The sequence below is a fragment of the Stylophora pistillata genome, chromosome 11, assembly GCF_964205215.1.
Source record: "Stylophora pistillata chromosome 11, jaStyPist1.2, whole genome shotgun sequence".
In the NCBI taxonomy this organism is placed as follows: Eukaryota; Metazoa; Cnidaria; class Anthozoa; order Scleractinia; family Pocilloporidae; genus Stylophora; species Stylophora pistillata.
This window is the reverse complement of record NC_142529.1, coordinates 1,294,956-1,313,874: the sequence shown is the minus strand read 5'-3', so window position 1 is coordinate 1,313,874 and position 18,919 is coordinate 1,294,956. Positions and strand designations below refer to the sequence as shown.

The 18,919-nt window shown below is 39.1% G+C and overlaps 2 protein-coding genes across 8 annotated transcripts in view; one reads left to right on the top strand and one right to left on the bottom strand.

The window, feature by feature from the left end:
• LOC111323880 (uncharacterized) overlaps positions 1 to 9,144 on the top strand; it is a 33,911-nt gene extending 24,767 nt beyond the window's left edge. For 4 of the 7 annotated variants that reach the window (XM_088739415.1, XM_088739414.1, XM_088739416.1 and 1 more), the window contains 10 exons: positions 122 to 466; positions 587 to 838; positions 2,756 to 3,109; positions 3,408 to 3,799; positions 4,269 to 4,363; positions 4,850 to 5,018; positions 5,240 to 5,309; positions 5,717 to 5,991; positions 6,173 to 6,332; positions 8,526 to 9,144. In XM_088739415.1, coding sequence (XP_088595541.1) covers positions 122 to 466; positions 587 to 838; positions 2,756 to 3,109; positions 3,408 to 3,799; positions 4,269 to 4,363; positions 4,850 to 5,018; positions 5,240 to 5,309; positions 5,717 to 5,991; positions 6,173 to 6,332; positions 8,526 to 8,737 — 2,324 coding nt within the window. In that variant the 3' untranslated portion in view covers positions 8,738 to 9,144. The remainder of the gene's footprint in view (positions 1 to 121; positions 467 to 586; positions 839 to 2,755; positions 3,110 to 3,407; positions 3,800 to 4,268; positions 4,364 to 4,849; positions 5,019 to 5,239; positions 5,310 to 5,716; positions 5,992 to 6,172; positions 6,333 to 8,525) is intronic. The other 3 variants (XM_088739412.1, XM_088739411.1, XM_088739417.1) reach the window with 3 other exon arrangements.
• On the bottom strand, positions 8,459 to 17,470 carry LOC111323879 (uncharacterized). Its single transcript, XM_088739423.1, has 11 exons — positions 17,311 to 17,470; positions 16,472 to 16,759; positions 14,829 to 15,152; positions 14,150 to 14,455; positions 13,186 to 13,589; positions 12,100 to 12,182; positions 11,787 to 11,959; positions 11,403 to 11,468; positions 10,510 to 10,775; positions 10,107 to 10,266; positions 8,459 to 9,905 (listed from the first exon to the last, which is right to left on the bottom strand). The coding sequence occupies exons 1-11, from the start codon at positions 17,465 to 17,467 to the stop codon at positions 9,712 to 9,714; spliced, it is 2,421 nt and encodes an 806-aa protein (XP_088595549.1). The 5' UTR covers positions 17,468 to 17,470; the 3' UTR covers positions 8,459 to 9,711.
• Positions 17,471 to 18,919: the final 1,449 nt, after the last annotated feature.

The following is an 18,919-nucleotide window of genomic DNA, read 5'->3' as shown; positions in this document are numbered from 1 at the left end:
TTACTTTGGTTATGTTATAATGAAAATTGGGCATCCGCTTACAGCGTCTACCTCTGTTTATCATATCTGAGTGTCACAGAAACCTCATCTTAGTCTAATTTCCTTTTTTCTCCACTCCTAGACTCACCGGATTCAACGTTAGAACAACCATCAAACATGATCACTTTAAAAACAAGCCCCAGCTCTGTAGCAGTCCAATGGAAACCTTACACCGGTAGATTCCATTTGGTGGCCTACCGCGTGTTAGTGCTCCGCATGAGAGCAGGGAAGAGTAGGAAGATACGGTCGACATCAAACATGGCGGGCGAGCTGCTAAGGAACTTTACGGTTGGCCCTAATGTCACATCTTTTGAGATTGGAAATCTGTCAGCGTTCACCAAGTATTGTGTCCGCATTGGAGCCATTACCTTGGAATCCGGGGATGAAAGTCTCAGTGACTGTTATTACCTTTCTACAGAAAAAGAAGGTAAGAAACCAGCTTCCTCCGTTTTGTGTTAATAAAGGAAAGGAAGGTTTGAACTGCTTGGATCCATGTCAGTACCAGAGCTACTGTGCACCTACAATAACATGATGTTTTTCCTCCTAGAAGTGTCCCTTCCGCCTCCACCAGAAGCAAACGCCACCACTAATGGATCCTCATCAGTAACTGTCCATTGGAAACCTATGCTTAACCAGACAATACTAGGATATATCATTTTCATTCGCGATACTAACAGGACAATAACTGTTGGATGGTGTGTGACGAAAATCACCGTGGAGTCCAGTGGCTGTGTCGAAATGGCAAGTTTCACTGCTGCAGGGTGGGGAAACACCACAGGGTGTCTTCAGGCAGAGAATTGTGAGTGTTTCGTTTGATTCCTTTTCTAAAGTTTTCGTAGTATCCATGTTATACACTTCAAAACTATTTTTTTAGACCCAAAGCACATCTTACCTTCAAAAGGGTCCATAACTTTCGGTTCTGCACTGTTTCTCACATCTTGAACTAAGTTATGCCTCTTAATGGGATGCTAGATTATCCAAAGATTCCCCAAAGCAGTTTGTCAGACTTTCCTGACGGTGTTCTGGTGTTCATTTACACCCATGGGTGGGGAGAAGCACGGTGAAAGCTGCCTCAACTAACGATACACCACAGTCACCTTTCTAGGGTGCGAAATGGGACCTCTTCACTTAGAGTCCTGGGCCGGGTTGTTCAAAGGTGGGTTAAGATAACCCAGGGTTACCGTGAAATTTAATTGCAGATCTGAAAGCTTTAAAATTAAATTCACTCTAATTTCATTTGTTTACAATTTGGTGCTTGCATGCTCTAAGAAGAACTGGGAAAATTATCTTAAAACGGCTTTTGAACAGAGAAATATAGTAACCTGGACTAAAATTTAACCCTGGGTTAGCACTAATCGGTCTTTGAACAACTGGGCCCTGGGCGTTAACCTTCGGTAACTGCGTCTTCACCCAGTAGTGGTTACTCATTTAGATAACTTTTATAAAGAACACCACCTAGCACGGAATAGAATGAAGGGCGTGAATACGGAGAGAGCAGTAAAACTGGTCGAGACAAATTAAGGCAACAGAATCTTATCGATGGGATCTGTGATAACCCTTCAATAAGTACATTTAGGGCCGGTTATTTAAAGTGCACCTAAACCCAAAAATATTTTTCGCTTAACGAAATAAGCTAATTTTTTGGAGTATTTCTGTGCAAAAATTTTTTAATTTGCTTAAATCTTAAATTTTCTTTGCCTAGTCAAAATACGGAAAATCGGCCGCCATCTTGCCCCACGACCGAGTTTAAAGAGGAATGGCTCTAGCGGATAATGTGACGTCAAATCGAGAACACGAAAGTCTGCTTTTCACACATTTTCACTTGTTTGGGAAGGTTGTGGTCGATATTGTCCGAAATATGCCGACCAGGTGTATTGTATGAGGAATGTATGAAGCGTGATACCCTCTTGCAAATTTCGCACGTTGCTACATCCTCCTATAACACACTTAGTCGGCATATTTTCGGACAAAATCGACTACAACCTTCCTAAACAAGCGAAAATGTGTGAAATGCAGACTTTCGTGTTCTCGATTTGACGTCACATTACCCGCTAGAGCCATTCCTCTTTAAACTCGGCCGTGGGGCAAGATGGCGGCCGATTTTCCGTATTTTGACTGGGCACAGACAATTGAAGATTTGAGCAAATAAAAAAATGTTTGCACAGAAATACTCCAGAAAATACGCTTATTTCGTTAAGCGAAAAAAAATTTTTTGGTTTTAGGTGCACTTTAAACAAGGTCTAGCCGCTGTTTAACAAAACCGTGTACTAAACTATCTTGAATTTGGCGGGTAAGTTTCTAAAGAAACTGTGGTCCTGCGTCGGTGAGGGTAACAAGGTAATTTGGTTATATCAACGAAGTTGAAATTGTAAATTGGCCACCGTAAAGAGTTAAAAACCTGACGTTTCGAGCGTTAGTTCGCTCTGACGAAGGGCTAACGCTCAAAACGTCTGCTTTTTAACTCATTACGGTGGCCAATTTACAATTTCAACTTAGTTGATACAACCAAATTATCTTGAATTTAGCTGAATCTCTTATCTAAAAGTTTGCTTTTGAGAGCTAGCTGTGGAAGGACATTTATCCGATGAAATCGACCCTCTTATAGAGAATACCGTGACGTAAGGCCCAATGCCTGCGTAAAACCGCGGTCTGGGCTACATCTCGTCCAAATAACCAGTCCTCAGTTTCTTACTATTTAATGTCTAAATTTTTTAAGCAGTAACAACAGCGACACCAGTGTCACCAGAACCAGTGCCAGTTGTTAATGAGACTGCTCCAAAGATCACTGCATCGATAAGAAAATCGCAAACAACCATACTGGTCAGGTGGGATCCCAAGACAATTTCTGGTGTCAAAGGAGAAATTATTGGATACGATTTGGAGTTTAAACTCATTGAAGTTAATGGAATTCCAAAAAAGGATGCTTTATGGAGGTCCTTGATATTCGGTTGTCATCAGTTTAAAACAGAGTACAATCTTACAGACCTTTTACCATTTGCACGGTATAAGATAAAAATGGCTGTATTCACCTCAGAAGGTGTTGGAAAATACAGTGAGGCTGTGTATGGAGGTTGGTATTTTATTTTTAGTAACAAATGAAAAGTAAACCACGTGAGAATAGCTTTGCGTGGTGTCACAGCCAATTTTCAATCTTCACTGGGTTTTATTTGCTCCTGTAATGTAACACCAAGCGCGCTCAACGCGAAAGGTGACAAACCAACCATTACTACTTTCTCCAATGATACGATAAAATTTCAACTCTGGCGCTCTGTAAGAGGCCAAACGTATCGTATTTTTTATCCAACATTCTATCGGCACTGTGAAGAAAAGCTACATATTGATCATGATTGTGTTTTTTTCCTCGACAGTGACTTGCGCGTGCGCGGAGTTTATCACAGCTCGTTCGAATTCGCACTCACAGCTGGATATTATCACTTCCACTTTGACAAAAGTCATATCGGACCTTCTCTTAGACACTTGTGGTAAATGCGAGGATTACACAACAAAACTTATTTATAGTAATAAGAGTGACGATGGCAATGGACTTGATTTCCCAGTCAGCAAAACCTCATTTGGGCAGAGTGAATACAGCAGGTTTGTGCCAGTGATTACAGTTCCAGGAGTATTGGTGATAACAAGGAAGTCAGATCTAGGCCTGGTGCTGACCCAACTGGCAAGCGGCTCGGTTCTATCATCGTGGCCTATCGCAGTGGTAACTGTAGTGACGGCTACATTAGCGGGAATAGTTATCTGGTGTTTGGTAGGTATCATTGAGCGTCTTATAAATTATCTCAGGACTACAACAGGACCCTACAAAGGTGTGGTCAAGGTGTGATAAAGAGTATAGACACCCTCCTGAATTGAGGGTATTGGAAGCTCCTTCTTTAGAAAACTCTTTCTTACGCCGTTGACTTATTTTATGAAACCTCTATCTAAAAAAAGTTCCATAATCCTCAATGTAGGCAACAACTCAAGATCAAAACAGTTTTTCTTGATCAAATCATAACAAACCAGAGCTCTAGTTTTCTGCACCGTCGTACGCTGATTCCTCGCAGTCAAACAGGATCGATATTTCGTTCATTTTGGTTCCTCACGAGGAACCTAAATAAGAAACTTATGTAGCACTGATCATCACAAGTCACTCCGTTGCCACCGGAACACGATTCTGAACTATTTATACTGTTTTTAAGATATCACTCGTTAGTGACATATTTCTGTGTTCTTCACAGGATTCCAAGGAAAACTCTGAACAATTTCCCCATCAGTTCGTTAAAGGAGCTGGTCAAGGATTCTGGTGGTCATTTATTTCTATGACAACTGTCGGGTACTAGAAAAAATAATGTTTTAGCTGGAGAGAATTCTGATTGACCCTACGTTTGGGAGGAAACATTTTATTTCCGACCAAATTACAGTATTAAAGCTATGGGGTGGCGTTATTCAAAAACTCTATTAAGCAAACTCAAGCTGATTGTATTTGTTTGATATAGTGTTGAAGACAGCTGTATTGGTTGTTCCCTTCTCTCTTCAATTTTGCATCACAACGAGATAATACCATCCATTAGACCTAATTAATGCATTTACTTTGAACATTAAGGCCAGGTTAATCTTTTGATCATGGGTGAGTGCTAACAGCTTCCAAGCGATTGGCCCTTGGCGAGAACAAAAGTACCCTTTCCCCCCCGTGTTATATATGTTACAAGTACTAGCCACTTTAAACCAGCATCAACACACCAGCGAACTGAATTTAATTGCTGTTTTTCAACAGCTACTTAATTATTTACAACCAGTTGATGCAAATAGCTCTTTTTAGGTATGGTGATCTTTGTCCGAAGTCTATACCTGGCAAATTATTCGCTATAGTCTGGTTTCTTATCGGCCTTGTGATCTTCTCCGTTTTCATGGGAACTTTAACTTCACTGCTGACTGTTACCACTGTCAAGAAAACTATTGGATCACCGCAAGGAACAGATATGAAAACGGTAAGTGAATCTCAATCTTTAGGTATTAATTTGAATTACAGAACATCGAAAATAGTTAGAAAATTATTGGAACGGTCCCCGTATCCCTCTGACCTTAGCAACTCTTTCCATTTGGCCCCAATCAACAGATACATTCAACTTCAACTCACAGATAGAAAACGTTTATACGATACAAATTTCCTCAACAACTTTTCATCACAAACTTAACGAAATTACTTTAGGTTGCAGTTGTGGCTGATTCGCCTGAAAAACGTGTTGCAATTGGTTCTCTTAGTGGCAAAGTCACTGTTGGTAAGATTTCTTTTGTATTTTCTTGTGAAAGCCTTTTACGATATGAGATTAGAATATCATAAAGTTGATGAAAATCGATAAAAAATTTGCCTAACAAAAGTGAAGAAAAAAACCTTCTGTACCTTATCTGAGTCAAAGGATTAATCACCATGGTGGGAAGATGGAGCCCCCAAAGGGGACATGTACCTTCCTAGTACTACTCAAATGCCGTACTACTGAGCTACAGGGAATATTGCAATGGAAAGTACTCTTGTAATAAGCCTATAACAGTAAGATTTATACAGGCTCCATCTTCTCTTTCCGCACGGTTTTAAACACATTTATCTCTAACATAGTACAACTCCTCAGACGGTGCGGACATCAGCCCTTATTATTCTAAACCAATAAAGATGACTTAAATTTTCCAGGAAAACAATTTCCAGATGTAGAACATCTTGTGAGGGCTTTAAACGACGGTGCAGTTGAGAGCATTCTGGTAGATATGTACACGCCGGTGAAACGAAAGGATTTGTTTAATGGTTCCTGGTATGAAATTTTCAAATTACTAGAGGCTGAGATCTCTCATGGCGTTCTTCTACATGGCCAAACTGTTAGCCTGGTGGAAGAATTGAAGAAATTGATCATTGCTAAAAATGTACAGACAGAATATTTACAAGATGCAAGTGCAGACCCGGAAGTTGAGGTAAAGGACGTAAATTAACTACGCATTGCGGGCCTGTTGTAGAGACAGGACTTACTCTCTTAAATAATTCTATAGCGACATAATAATTATTATAACAATAATTACGTTTATTACCAGATGACATTAATTTCCTAGCTTTTATCTAAGCCCACATTGTTTTCACTGACTGCCGTCTACACAGGAGAAAGTTTTAGAGGAAGAGCCTGTAACATTTTTTGAGCCAGAAAGTCCCTATTTTCGTACCACCATGTACACAACTCTAGCAGCTCTGGGAGTGTGTTTGTGCTGCGGGATGCTGTACCAAGCGCTTTTCTACAAAAGAAGGCGTGCACTTGGCAATAGTAAGTACAGTTAAGGTAGCAAGGACTGTTTAATAATAAAGTCTTTATTAAGCATTCTAAACAACAAACGTGTTTAGTTACAATGATATGAACTCAGCAAGTATAAAACTAATGAACTAACTAAATTACTAACTGACTAACTAATAAGAGAACAAACATCTATTAACAAAAGTCCTCTTGAAACGTTCAGTTCTGACAAGCGGGAGAATATAATTATGGCGCCTCTTACGTAGCGTAACCATTGGTCGCTCAGGTGGCAAAAGGTCATCTAAAGCTGTTGTAAAATCGCTGTCGGTGATCTTGGCCCACAACTTCTTATCTTTTAGAATAATAAAATTTTCAATCGAAAAAAGCTCTTTACAGTAGCCAAGCTTAAAAGCTCTCCTGAACAGCCTGTCTATGCGACTCAGATACTTATGATAATACGCGCAGCCCCATACTTCTACAGCATATGTAAATATAGGTAGAATAAGACTGATAAAAAGAAGATGAAGATGATCCAGCGGCAGTCCATAGAATTTACAAACACGTAAGATGTACAGACGACTACTGGCTTTCGATATAATATTATCAAAATGTAAATCCCAGTTACACGGGAAAAGTCACACCCAACAACTTCAGACATGGTTTACGGTCTATAGAAACCAGAGGAGCAGGTAAGGCCATAGTGGATTTGCCTTTAAGAAGCATCTCCCACGTTTTCTTGAAGTTTAGTTGCATACGGTTAGCAGATGTCCATGCGACGATCGATTGGACCTCCTCAGCTGCTGAATTGCCGTTGTTAGCCCGCGATTTTACTGGAATACTTAATGTTAAATCATCAGCATATTTCACAAGTAAATTCTGATTTGGTAGAATGGCCTTAATATCGTTGATCATAATAGAAAATAGTATAGGGCCTAAAACTGTCCCCTGAGGGACACCCCTATTGATATTTAAATAATCCGTAACGATGGCATCAACAACAACTCTTTGTTTCCTGTTTTGTAAAAAACTAATAATCCAATTGGTCACGTATGGATTTATGTCAAGTGTTTTCAACTTAGAGCAGAGGATATCATGAGGGACCGAATCAAAAGCTTTGCTGAAATCAAAAGAGAAAATTCTAACACAATCAAAACCCGACTCGAGCCATTTCAGCCAAGCATATTGACACTTAATTAAGGCCATTGTCGTATTGTGGCCTTTGCGGTATGCAAACTGGTCGAAGCTAATGAAGTTCTTCATATATTGAGATAATTCTTGTCTGTATACAAGACGTTCAAAAACCCTCATTATTACATTAGTCAGAGAAATAGGCCGTAACTGTGTACAACTTTTAAAGTTGGGCTCTTTAGGCAAGGGAGTTATGTTGGCCAATTTCCAAAGATCAGGCACAATGTGGTTTTCCAAAGAACAGTTGAAAATATGGGTAACAACAGGAGCGAGGTCGTACGCAAACTCTTTCCAAAACCAGTACGGGATTCCATCTGGACCAGAGGCAGTTCTTTTTAATTTCAGTAGACTCCTGGTAACACTGGAGACCGTTAAAACGGGCATCTCGCTTGACTCCGGGATAGTGACAATGTCAATGGGTTTATAAAGGGGATCAGAGTTAATGGAACAGAAAAAATTATTGATCTCGCTCGGGGAGATAATTGAGCTTACTTGCGAGTTGGTAGACTTCCTTCCTTAGCAACAACTCGGAGCACTGATAGATAAAGTTTTTCTTTCTGTGACGCACGCGTATTGGGAAAAAACGATTCAGATTACTCCTCGTATGGCTAGGGAAAATAATCTCCCATTCTTATGATCCCACCTCACTGGAGGTTGACTGGGGGTCAATTTTCTATAGTAGTCCACCACATGCTCTGTTGGCAATATCTGATTCCCCCTGTGTTCCTCTCGAAAACCATGTGATTCTCTTCCCAGCCCTCCAGCCCCCTACCCCCTGTGATAAATAATAAATGACTGGTACCTAATGGAAACCTGATTTATGTAGTTTATGGCCGTGATTTTCAGGATAGTAGGTTGTGGTTCAAATCGATCTGTTTCCTCTTGATTCTTTCGCAGTTGAGGAATACTGACCTTTAATTACAATTATGGCATTGTCCCTAGGATGATCCAAACATAATTATAAATCTTCATAACTCACAATTTGGCATTTATTGAATGAAAAGATACATTTCTCCAACCCTTTTTCTTTTTTTGCAGATATCAATAGTAACGCTGTCGTCCCTAAAAATACTGCTTCTGCTGCTGATTTGGAAACAGCCGTTGAAGAATTTTACTCATCGTTTACTTCAACGTACAAGGAACTAAGAAGAAAATTCAAGGCTGAGTTGATACAACTGGAGAAAATCAAGCGACAAGGGGGGAAAAACTTGATGCTAAAGAACTTTCAGATATTTGAATCTGAAGCGTAAATTTTTTTTAACACTTTTGTAAGCATATAATTAATAACAGCAATATTCGCTACACTTTGTACAGCCATGACTTGAATTTGTCGTTCATGATTTCTACAGCCAGCTTATTCGTAAGGTGATTTTGCCGCCAGGCCACTCGCATGACTGTCTAAACCCATCTATCTGTAGCACCTTTCCGTGGTAATGCGTTTGTTCTACAAATTGCAATAGTACATTGTTTGAAATTAAGATATTGATTGATTGCATTCCCAATTGCCACTTGTCATGATTTGGTAATCATTTTGAGGTTAATGATGTACATGTTTTTATATTACACGATTTGCCAGGGAACACCATAATGATGGTGGACTTAACCTTAGTAGTTTAAACGGCATTAACGATTCATAATAAAGCCTTTGTAGTACAGACTCTTAGTGCCTTTTGCTCGCAGGGTGTGGTCAATTTGCACATTCCCTCGACGGGCATACAAGATGATCCTTTTTTTGAACACACATATACCACTCTGCATGTCTCACCTGTGCCTTTTTCCATTTTTGAGGACAAAAACAGTTTTTAAAGAGATTGTCTTCTTGTCTTCATGATTAATTCTGAACACGTGGTCAGACTAGCTTTGATTAAATTCTAAAACGATATTAAGCCTGATAATCAAAATAATAAACCAGTTTAGGATGGAATGGATACCTGCTTAGGTACAAAAGCTAATAACACTAGAAGTTACTTTAGCGTGGCGATAAATGTATCAGTAATCAAGGTATTAACCTTGATTAGTTAGGGAGCGTTGTTAAAAAATCCTGTGCTCCTTAGAGAGACACCTAATGATTAACATTTCCAGACCTATAACAGGAAACATCGAGAGAGACCTGTCTATGTATTTTATGCGCTTTTTTATGTTAAATTGCCGTGAATTAGATCTAATGTTAAAGTGCATATTCAAAATCATATTGCGCGAAAGTAGCTGTTGGATCAAAACTTGGTCATGGGACCATAACATCATTTCGTTTTCCATCGCATGCTCCGAGTCCTTTTCTTCCCTGTCGAGCCACCTCAGTAACTTCCTTCTCGTGTTTCTTTTTAAGTGTTTCATACTTCTGACGGTAGGAGTGGTAAAATTCATCGAGCAAGTGTTTTAATTCCCTCTGAATTTTATTCCTCTCTGTCTCCCGCTCACCTAAAATGTTAGCAAAACTGGTTTAAAGGAGTCTTTCTATTTGTTTTTAGACAAAGATATTGTAGATTGAAATAGTGACTGAATACGAGGGAGAGTCAACTTAATATTGTAAGAAGAAAGTATGTCTTTGACACTGCAGGGAGTGAAAGGGTCAATATAAGCCAATGCTCGAAGGAAAAATAAGAAAATTGAGATACGTACTTGTCTGGCGTTTTCTCTGCTTAGTGTACACTATTTGATACACCAGCCCACAAACCGTGAAGAGGCACAGGATACCCAGGCCGGCGAACACGATTTTCTTGTAAAATGGACTGGCAGGATCGAAGAACAGATACTTGTTGGATGTCAACCCAGTTACTCCCTGTTAGAAAAGATGCACTCTCTTTAGTAGACGAAGGGTTTTTACGTGACTTATACCTATAAGTATTATAATAAGAGAAGTATGTGAGCCGTAGAAGTTTTGTCACGCCATCACCTTGTTGTAAGACTTACCCACCCGAGCCTTCTTTCCAGTCACGCCTTTAATTTTGTTCTTTGTTGAAGTTGTTGCCGTTTTTTTTAAACTCAAACTCATAAGTCACTCTGATAAAAGAGTTCGTCATACCTCGTCATCGTCGTTATTTTTTAGAAAATTAGTTTGCACGTTATCATATGCTATCATCTCTTCCAAAGCCGATGCCAGTTTTAGTGCGTCACCCCGAAGAAGAATCCCGTGATTTATTTCTGCCTTGTACAGCGCCGCAATTTCGAACCATGAGCCATTGAAGAGATCTTTGCGTTTAGCAGGAAGATACATGTCAACAAGTATGTAGTCAACTTCGCCATCCTTGAGTGCTCTGGTGAGTCTCTCTATTGATGAGTAATCTGTGGCTACAATTAAATAATATAAACTATGAATTGGGGAGTATTTGCTATTGTCGAATTGACGATATTTTTAACTGATATAGACAATACAAAGCTCTTGTCCACCCGTTTGGCATTTTAGATCGAGAAGAGTTTCTCCACTACCAGAGAAAAGTTAACTAAAGAAATTAGGCCCTGAATTTGCATTATATGCATCTGATATTTCCTTTCCGTTATGCAAGTTCAAGGAAAAAAACCCTCGTGAAAAAAGAACTATCTTATTTGCCCTTCCCACTACCCAGTAGCGAGGTAGGGGATAAATTTTAACTGTTCCCTTATAAGACTCTGTGACATCTTTACAATATCCTACTCATTGGAAATTAATTGAAGGCTTAACTTTATTTCCCCTTGTACTCTGTTGGCGACAACTGATCCCCTTATGTTCCCCGTGGAAACCATTTGATCCCCCAAAATCCTCCACCCCCTCCCCCTCAGGCGATAAATAACGACTGGTCTCTTACTTCTCAGTCTCAAATTTACAGCAAACCGAGCCTACTGAGTAAACCCTTATTAGGACTGTCAGCTGCTCACACATGAGAAAGAGAAGATGGGTGTGGTTAGCTGAGTTGTGAGAGAAGAACAAGAGGCACTTACTGAGCTTAAATTTGTCGCTGAGTGATCCCACAGCCAATTTGTACTCTGCGGAGTGAGCAACCGCTGCTGCCTGTTCAGGAAAAGAAGGAAAACTGTCAATACGTTATGCATATAATAAATTTCCTTTTTAAAAAATACCACCCCAACGATATTTTCAAGAACAGTAATGAGACAGCATTCCTTCCGACCATGATGCTCTAACTTATCTGGTGTTTGCCTGGAACCGATAGAATGCTGGAATATTCGAGGAAAGTGTTCCTTTTTGTTTGATTTTTACATGAAAGTTGCATGAGGAAACCTATGTACTAACAGAAAACTAAGTCGATCAATATGTTCTTGCTTAAGTCTAATCCGTTTCAATACCGTGACTTTAAGAAGAAGAACTCGCCTTGCTTTTTCCGTCGATAGTGAAGTCTCTTTTCTGTGACCGAACCACTGTAGTAGTTAAAGTGGTTGACATGGCAGCCATAAGGATTGATAGTAAAACTGTACTTATGAGTAACCAGACGATCGCAAACACTCTTGCTGGTCTAGACCTTGGACAACGATCGCCATAACTGCATCGATAAAAAAACAAATATTAATATAATTTTTGTTTATCAAGCCATCAATCAACCCACATATCTTCGACTCGACTTCTAGAAGATCAAATCTATTATATCGCCAAGATCTTACGTGACACTGATGACGTCCTCACCCTACAGTTGTCATGGTGACAAATGACCACCAGAATCCTTCGTACACTCCCAGGACAAACGATGTAGATTGTTCTTCTCTTTCCTTAAATCAGAAGACATTGAAACAAGCATTATCATCTATTAATTAGAGAACTGACTTTTAGAGGCTAGTTCCACGAGTTAATAAAAGAAATAGTATTAAGTGGAGCCCAATTAGATCGTTAGTCATACGAGTGATTAACAAAATCGGATGATAACAAAACCGCGAAGCAGGGGTCCGATTTGTTAATCACGAGTACGATTATGGACTCCGAATGGAGGACACAAAGAGATGTTACCAATTGATTAAAGATAATACAAAAATTTAGAGACAAACTAGTCAATAATTATGGGTTTTTTGAAAAACAACAGCTAACTTGGCGAAACGCGCGACAACAGCGCACACATGACGTGTACAGTCTAATACACCGGCATTACGCATAAACTGTCCTACTAATGCTCGAATCGGGCTGGTGATAACCAATCACGTTGAAGATTTTTATTATAGTTTTTATTTGGAGTCTGATAATGATAAAGAACTCCGCCTCCCAGATAGCTCAATGGATAGAGCGCTGGACTGTTGTGCGGGAGGTCGAGGGTTCGAGCCCCGGCCGGACCAACACTCAAGGTCTTAAAATAATTGAGAAGATTTTGCTACCTTTCTATAACATCAAGAAATGGTTAGATATTCTAGTCTTCCCGGATAGGGACGAATAAATGGATGTCCCGTCTCCTGCAGGGTTGGGGTAGGAGACGTTAATTTCCCACACACGAGATTACTGTGTGATGGATGTCCTCCCCTGGGGTGGGATGAGTGGGAAGGTGAGATCGACAGACTGAAGCGGTTGCCAGAGGCGCCTGATATGCTGACGTCTGTTCTCAACCTTACACTCCGCCCGTAATTCAGCCTCTGGGCTACAAGTGGTCAGATATAAACTATATATTCGCATACGATGATTTCCACGACAACACCGTCATTTAGAATGTCGACCCCATTTCTTGGCTGTAAAAAAAAAGGACAGCGTAATACTGTATATAAAAAGAAAACAATCAAGAGTCATGCTTACTAAGAACCACGCAAGGACTCCTGCCGAGTAAACAGCCAATAGCGACACGACAAAGACTGGCCAGATATCAAAGACAGAGGAAGTCATGACTTCTTGGAGGAAACCAGAAGAATTATTGCCCTGCCTCTTCACGACAACCACCCCAGGTACCTGTAATACAGCAATAAACTTGCTGAATTTACTTCCTCTTGAATTAGTATTTGTGACTGGGAACTGAAGATTAGATTCTCCATCAGTCTTGTTAGAAAATATCAGGACGGTTTTGTTATGTTCTTGACAGAATCCGCACAATTTGGTTATTGTGGTGGCGATGATGTCTGCTATACTCTTTGAATTATTCCCCCCCTGGTCAAAGGATGACTGGCTTTTTGATGTTGAGAGATACTTTGGACAGCGGCAGGTTTCTGCAAATAAAGTGGATTTATAGCTAAAAAAGAGGAAATCTGATCAAAATCAATCTTTATTTAACTACTTTCACATCACAGGGTTCATATATATCTGAGTTCAAAAATAATTTATCGACCAGGCCTCCGTAGCTGGAAGGGAAGATGACACTATCCACTGGATAAAGATCTATCTAGTGGTTGGCGCAGTACGTTTTATTACCAATTATCCGTTGGAGAGGGATTTATCTTTTAGATAGAGTTATCCATCTTTTGAATAACTTGGCCCAGGATCTTTTTGCTTCGGTGGTCAGCAATGACCAGGCATTTGCTTTTAGGAGTAGTCTCGTTTGAAATATGTGTTTTATGTCCAATAAAATTCTCCTCAGGAAGGTGCTCGAAGCCCCCTTACCCCTAAGAAATTCAGCTTTGTTGAAGGTTTTCACTGAGGATTCGAATCAATAATTCAAGGGCGAAGGGGACTGCACGGGCATTCATATTCAACCGTTTTGCCGTGACCCTTCATAAGTGAGGTGCTTTTAAGTTCACGTACAACCATCTCCAGAAAACGACGCGCTCACCAGCAAATACTATATTGCTAAAATTTCCACATCCGTTTGCGTTACATGCCGCAATTTGAGCTCCATAAGTTGAAAATAACGAGAGGTTTTTAAGAATGAGGACCGTTCGTGAAGAATTAATGATCTCAATCGATTTACTCCATGGATCTGTAAGTGGTTTATTGGCATTCCTTGTTTGTGTGACGTTTATCTTGTATTTTAGGACACTCCCGCGAGAAAGGTTCTCGGGTAGTGATTGCCACGTAAGCTTGATGGCGTTTGGACTGAAAAACGTCTTAGCCTCAAGTTTAGGAGCTCCACTTGGAACTAAAAATAATAAAAAGGATCTAGTTAGTTTTTTTCAGATGTTCGATGCCTTTGTTAGTTCGGAGGTGCTTTTAAAACTCGTGATAAACTTCGTGTATTTATATAATTTCCGAGAAAATGACCAAGAATCTCACTTCATCTTTTTATTTACTTGCATTGTTTTTTTTTCGCTATCAGAACCTTTGCCGACAAGCAAGAAAAGTATAAACCCTTGATTCGAAAGGGACTTGAGTTTGTCGAACTACCTTTCCACGGCAAATTAATCGCCAAACGGAGACTTAAGTTGTTCGTATTATTCCCAACGAAAGAGGGCAAATACTTAATATTCCTTTTATCTAAACTCTTTAACGAAAGAAAATTGTTATTTGCATACCGTCTTCACTTGCGCTCTCACAGATGTAAGATGTTGAATTACCGCGTCCCTTGCTGTTAAAAGCTTCAGCCCACACACAGTAATTTGCGAACTTTTCGAGTCCCACCAAGTCCATTGTTCGCACTTTGGCACATGCCATGATTTCTTGATCAGAATTATTCAAGCTTCCTTTCTTTTGCTGCGTGTTCGTCACTTTCTTGTAAAATATTGAATATCCAAGAATAATTCCTCGCCTGTTGATCGAGGGTAACGGATCCCATGTGACACGAATACTTGTATGGTTCATCCAGCTAGCATTAAAATTTTGAGGTGGAGCGTTTGGAGCTACAAAAATATTTCCGTATGAAAGAGTTAGGTTGAGCAAAAATTTCAAAGTCTCTTCATCAGTCCTTCATATCCACAGATAAATTTAAAAGAAAAGAGAGAAAATTTGTTATATTTTTCCTATTTCCTTAACCCTCTCGCTCCCAAGATCTCATCAGTAAATTCTCCTTACCGTCTGCCATACCACTCTTGGGATTCAAGTTTGGAGAAGTTGGTATTGGATCGAGTAATATCCCCTTACTGATATTTTTCTTTCTTCTCATTACTTGTCTACTTGATATTATATTGATATTATAAGGAGAAACTCTATCTTGGTCACTTATGGGAGTGAAAGGGTTAATATCATCTTTACGGTCCTTATCATCATCGATCATTATCACGTTATTTGCCCTGCAGACATATGCAGTTGTGAAGACAGTAACGTAACTTTACGTATTACTCTCCGTATATTTCCCTAAGAGAACCCCTCGGATATCGTGCTTGTCATGTAACTTTACGTATTACTCTTCGTATATTTCCCTAGGAGAACCCCTCGGATATCGTGCTTGTCATGTAACTTTACGTATTACTCTTTGTATATTTCCCTTGGAGAACCCCTCGGATATCCTGCTTGTCATGTCAAGCTCACGGTTCCTATTAATCGGGCAAGATATACAGAGAGAGAAGAAAAAGTGATTATCTCTTTTTAATCCGTAACAACTTGAACCTAACTCAAACCCCGTAATGTCAATAGTGCATGCCTGTGGCCCTTCGCCCTGTCTCACAAATCCAACTGCGCTCTTGCGAGAATAGTCCTTTTTGCAGTTGTGGGCTTGGTGGCCAAGCCTTTGAACAGGAGTGAGGCTAAGGGTGACCCTGTTGTGATAGAGACCTGTGTCCAGTTAGCATGATAACAAAGAAATTTGCATTTGAAAAGCAGCAACATCTCTATCATAACAAGGTCACCCTTAGCTTCACTCCTGTTCAAAGGCTTGGCCACCAAGCCCACAACTGTTAAAAGGACTATTACAGCAACCGTGTGTTAATGGACCAGACGTTATTTATCACAAGGGAGGTAGGGGTGATTTGGAGGATTTTCGGAGGATCGCATGGTTATGGGGGGGGGGGGGGGAATAGAGGAGGACTCGGTTGTCGCCAACAGAATTTAAAGGGGGGACTGTGGAAGATTTACTGCCAATTGACTTCCAGTGAAGAGGGATCATAACAATATTACAGTCTAAGGGAAGGATCAGATTAACTTAATTGTGACACAACCATAATCCTCCACCACCCCCTCCCTAAGCAATAACTAATGACCGATCCCTGGGGCAAAGACGTACCTGCTTCATCTGTAGTCACGTTCTGACATTGGCGGCTTCTGTTGCTAACGATGGCATTTGTAAACGAGGAAACTACTATACAGTAATTCGTGAACGGTTTCAAATTCGTTAACTCTGTTGAGAAATTCCTCTGAGAGCAGAGAACGATATGAATTTCTGTAGACGAGTTCCCTTCTCTGTAGCTTAGTCTGTATCCTGAAATATTATAGCCTGAAGATTGATTGTGTCTCCAATCAACATGAATGGACGAGGAGCTTGTGTTGTAGGCATTTATAGTCGACAGGGATTCTAGTAAAAACAAAAAGGTTGTTGTAAGTTGGAGTCAGTGACAAAACTATAAATTAAACTCTACGATGGTGAGTTTTAGCGACTCAGTTTTTTTTCACCGAACGCACAAGGCGGTTTCTAGAGGTTCAGATATCTTGACATTGATGATTCCAAGAAATTTCGTTTACCCCTGAGCGTTGATATGAGAGAGGCCATGAAGCTACTGGTTGTAGTCTAGTGGCCGTAATCCTCTCTTTCACCGAAACCTAGGGTGAAGTTTATTACTTGAGCATGAATTTACATTGTCTCATATTACTTAGGTCTATTAATTACTTGTAAGTTAAAGTGTTTGATAGAGACTTACAAAGTTTTATAAAACCTTTTCAACATGATTGGAGAAAAAACATTCTATAAAATGTATAACCTACTAATAAAAGGAAGAAGTATTGCTATAGGGAATCACTGACTGATTTTCTGCGAAATCCTAGATTACGTAAAACTGAAGATATTGTTTGCATGCGTCACTTAGCCTAAGAAACACGCTCTCCGAATTGAAACTCTCGTACACTTACCAAGTGATACATCAATAGCTTGTTGAACTTTCCACAAAACAAACTGGCCAAAAACGAACGCCAGAATTTTAAAGAACGAGAAAAATTTTGCTTGTGGCATCCTCTTGCTTACTAAAGAAATATTAATAACCTTGGCGTGGTGAGAACATGTACTCATACTTTCTTTGGTGATGATTATTCATAATCATTTTATTGGTTTTAACCCTTATGGCTGTATCACCTGTCGTCGCATTTTGTTCCAGCGAATCAATGTACAGGTATTGTGCAAACTTCAAACTTGTCGTTTATTTTTAATGGTTTAAGAGAAGGCTGAAACTTTCTTGTTTCGATAATTGGTTTTTTGTAATGTTTTAAAATGCAAAATTGAACCCAAAGTATTTTTTACATGTTGATTTAATGATCAATGTAAGGGGTTTCGTAATTCGTGAATAGTTATTGTTTCAGGGAGGAATATGAATGAGTTTTTGTTCTTTATGAAGTAATTCCTTTGAAAGAACCGGCAAAATGTTGACAACAACATTTGATCAAGATGAAAACTGAAAAGAAAAAATGAATAAATATAGAAAGAAACAGAAACCTGGTAAGTAAACCGAATATGACTCTAACTCGGTGACTCATTAACTGTAAGTAACTAAGTAACACCTGGTGGGTTGCCTGACATAAGATCTTTGTTATTATCATTAACTTTTTGCATGAACGTTTTTATGAAATTGTAGGGATATATTACATATTGATTATTGGATTGAGTGATATGTGATGGCTGAGAACAGGGATTTATTATGCGCCAAACAAATTAGTAAACATAGAAAACAGATGAATTTATCACATTTAAATTCTTAAAAGTTCTATTCAATATTGGACCGGTTGTACCTGAGATCAGATTAGGTAAAACATATTTTGGATTCAATGTGGACTCTTGGCACAAATAATTTCGTGGCAATTCATAACTGTTGCTGTTATCATCATTATCATCTTCATTGTCATTAGCATTTTATTGTATTATTAATATTGTTATTAATATTGTTATTATTGTTATTATTATTATTATCATTATAGGGTTCTAGATTTGCCATTCACCTTTCTCTTTTCTGTATAGTTTTAGATATGCCTTTACTTATCAGATTATTAGACTTTGAATCTGTTCAGATTTGACTCCGTTATTTATAGTTTTCCAGACGCTTTTGCATAAAAAAAAGGAGTAGATGTGAGTTGAAAGTGAGTCATTTTGGATCGTTTTTTACGCTGTTAATATTTTGTATTGTAGAGGATTTTATGGAAATTATTGCTAAATAAAGAATTATTATTATCATTATCATCATTATTGAAATAATCATTATTACTTTCCAGGGGTTAGTATTTCCAAAAGGAACCAATCTCTGCTACATTTAACAAAAACTCTTTGATAAAAATGATGAACTGTTTTGTTTTTGTTGAACTGAGACTTTACAATGATTAAGCGTTGCCCTTCGTAGAAATTTCTATTATACTGTTCGGCCGAAAAAAAAAAGAAAAAAAATGAAAACAGTATCACAATATTTTCATCAATGACTTCACTTGGTTCTGAGACTTTCTTGAAAGTTTTTTTGTAATTAATGGCCTTTAAAAACAA

What these genes read in the sequence shown, in the direction of transcription:
- LOC111323879 (XM_088739423.1), bottom strand. Translation starts at nt 17,467, where the DNA reads ATGAGTACATGTTCTCACCACGCCAAGGTTATTAATATTTCTTTAGTA. An exon ending in GAGTCCTTGCGTGGTTCTTA is followed by an intron (nt 12,183 to 13,185) that starts GTAAGCATGACT and finishes TTCTGATTTAAG; the next exon opens with GAAAGAGAAGAACAATCTAC. An exon ending in CGACGGAAAAAGCAAGGCGA is followed by an intron (nt 11,469 to 11,786) that starts GTTCTTCTTCTT and finishes CTGAACAGGCAG; the next exon opens with CAGCGGTTGCTCACTCCGCA.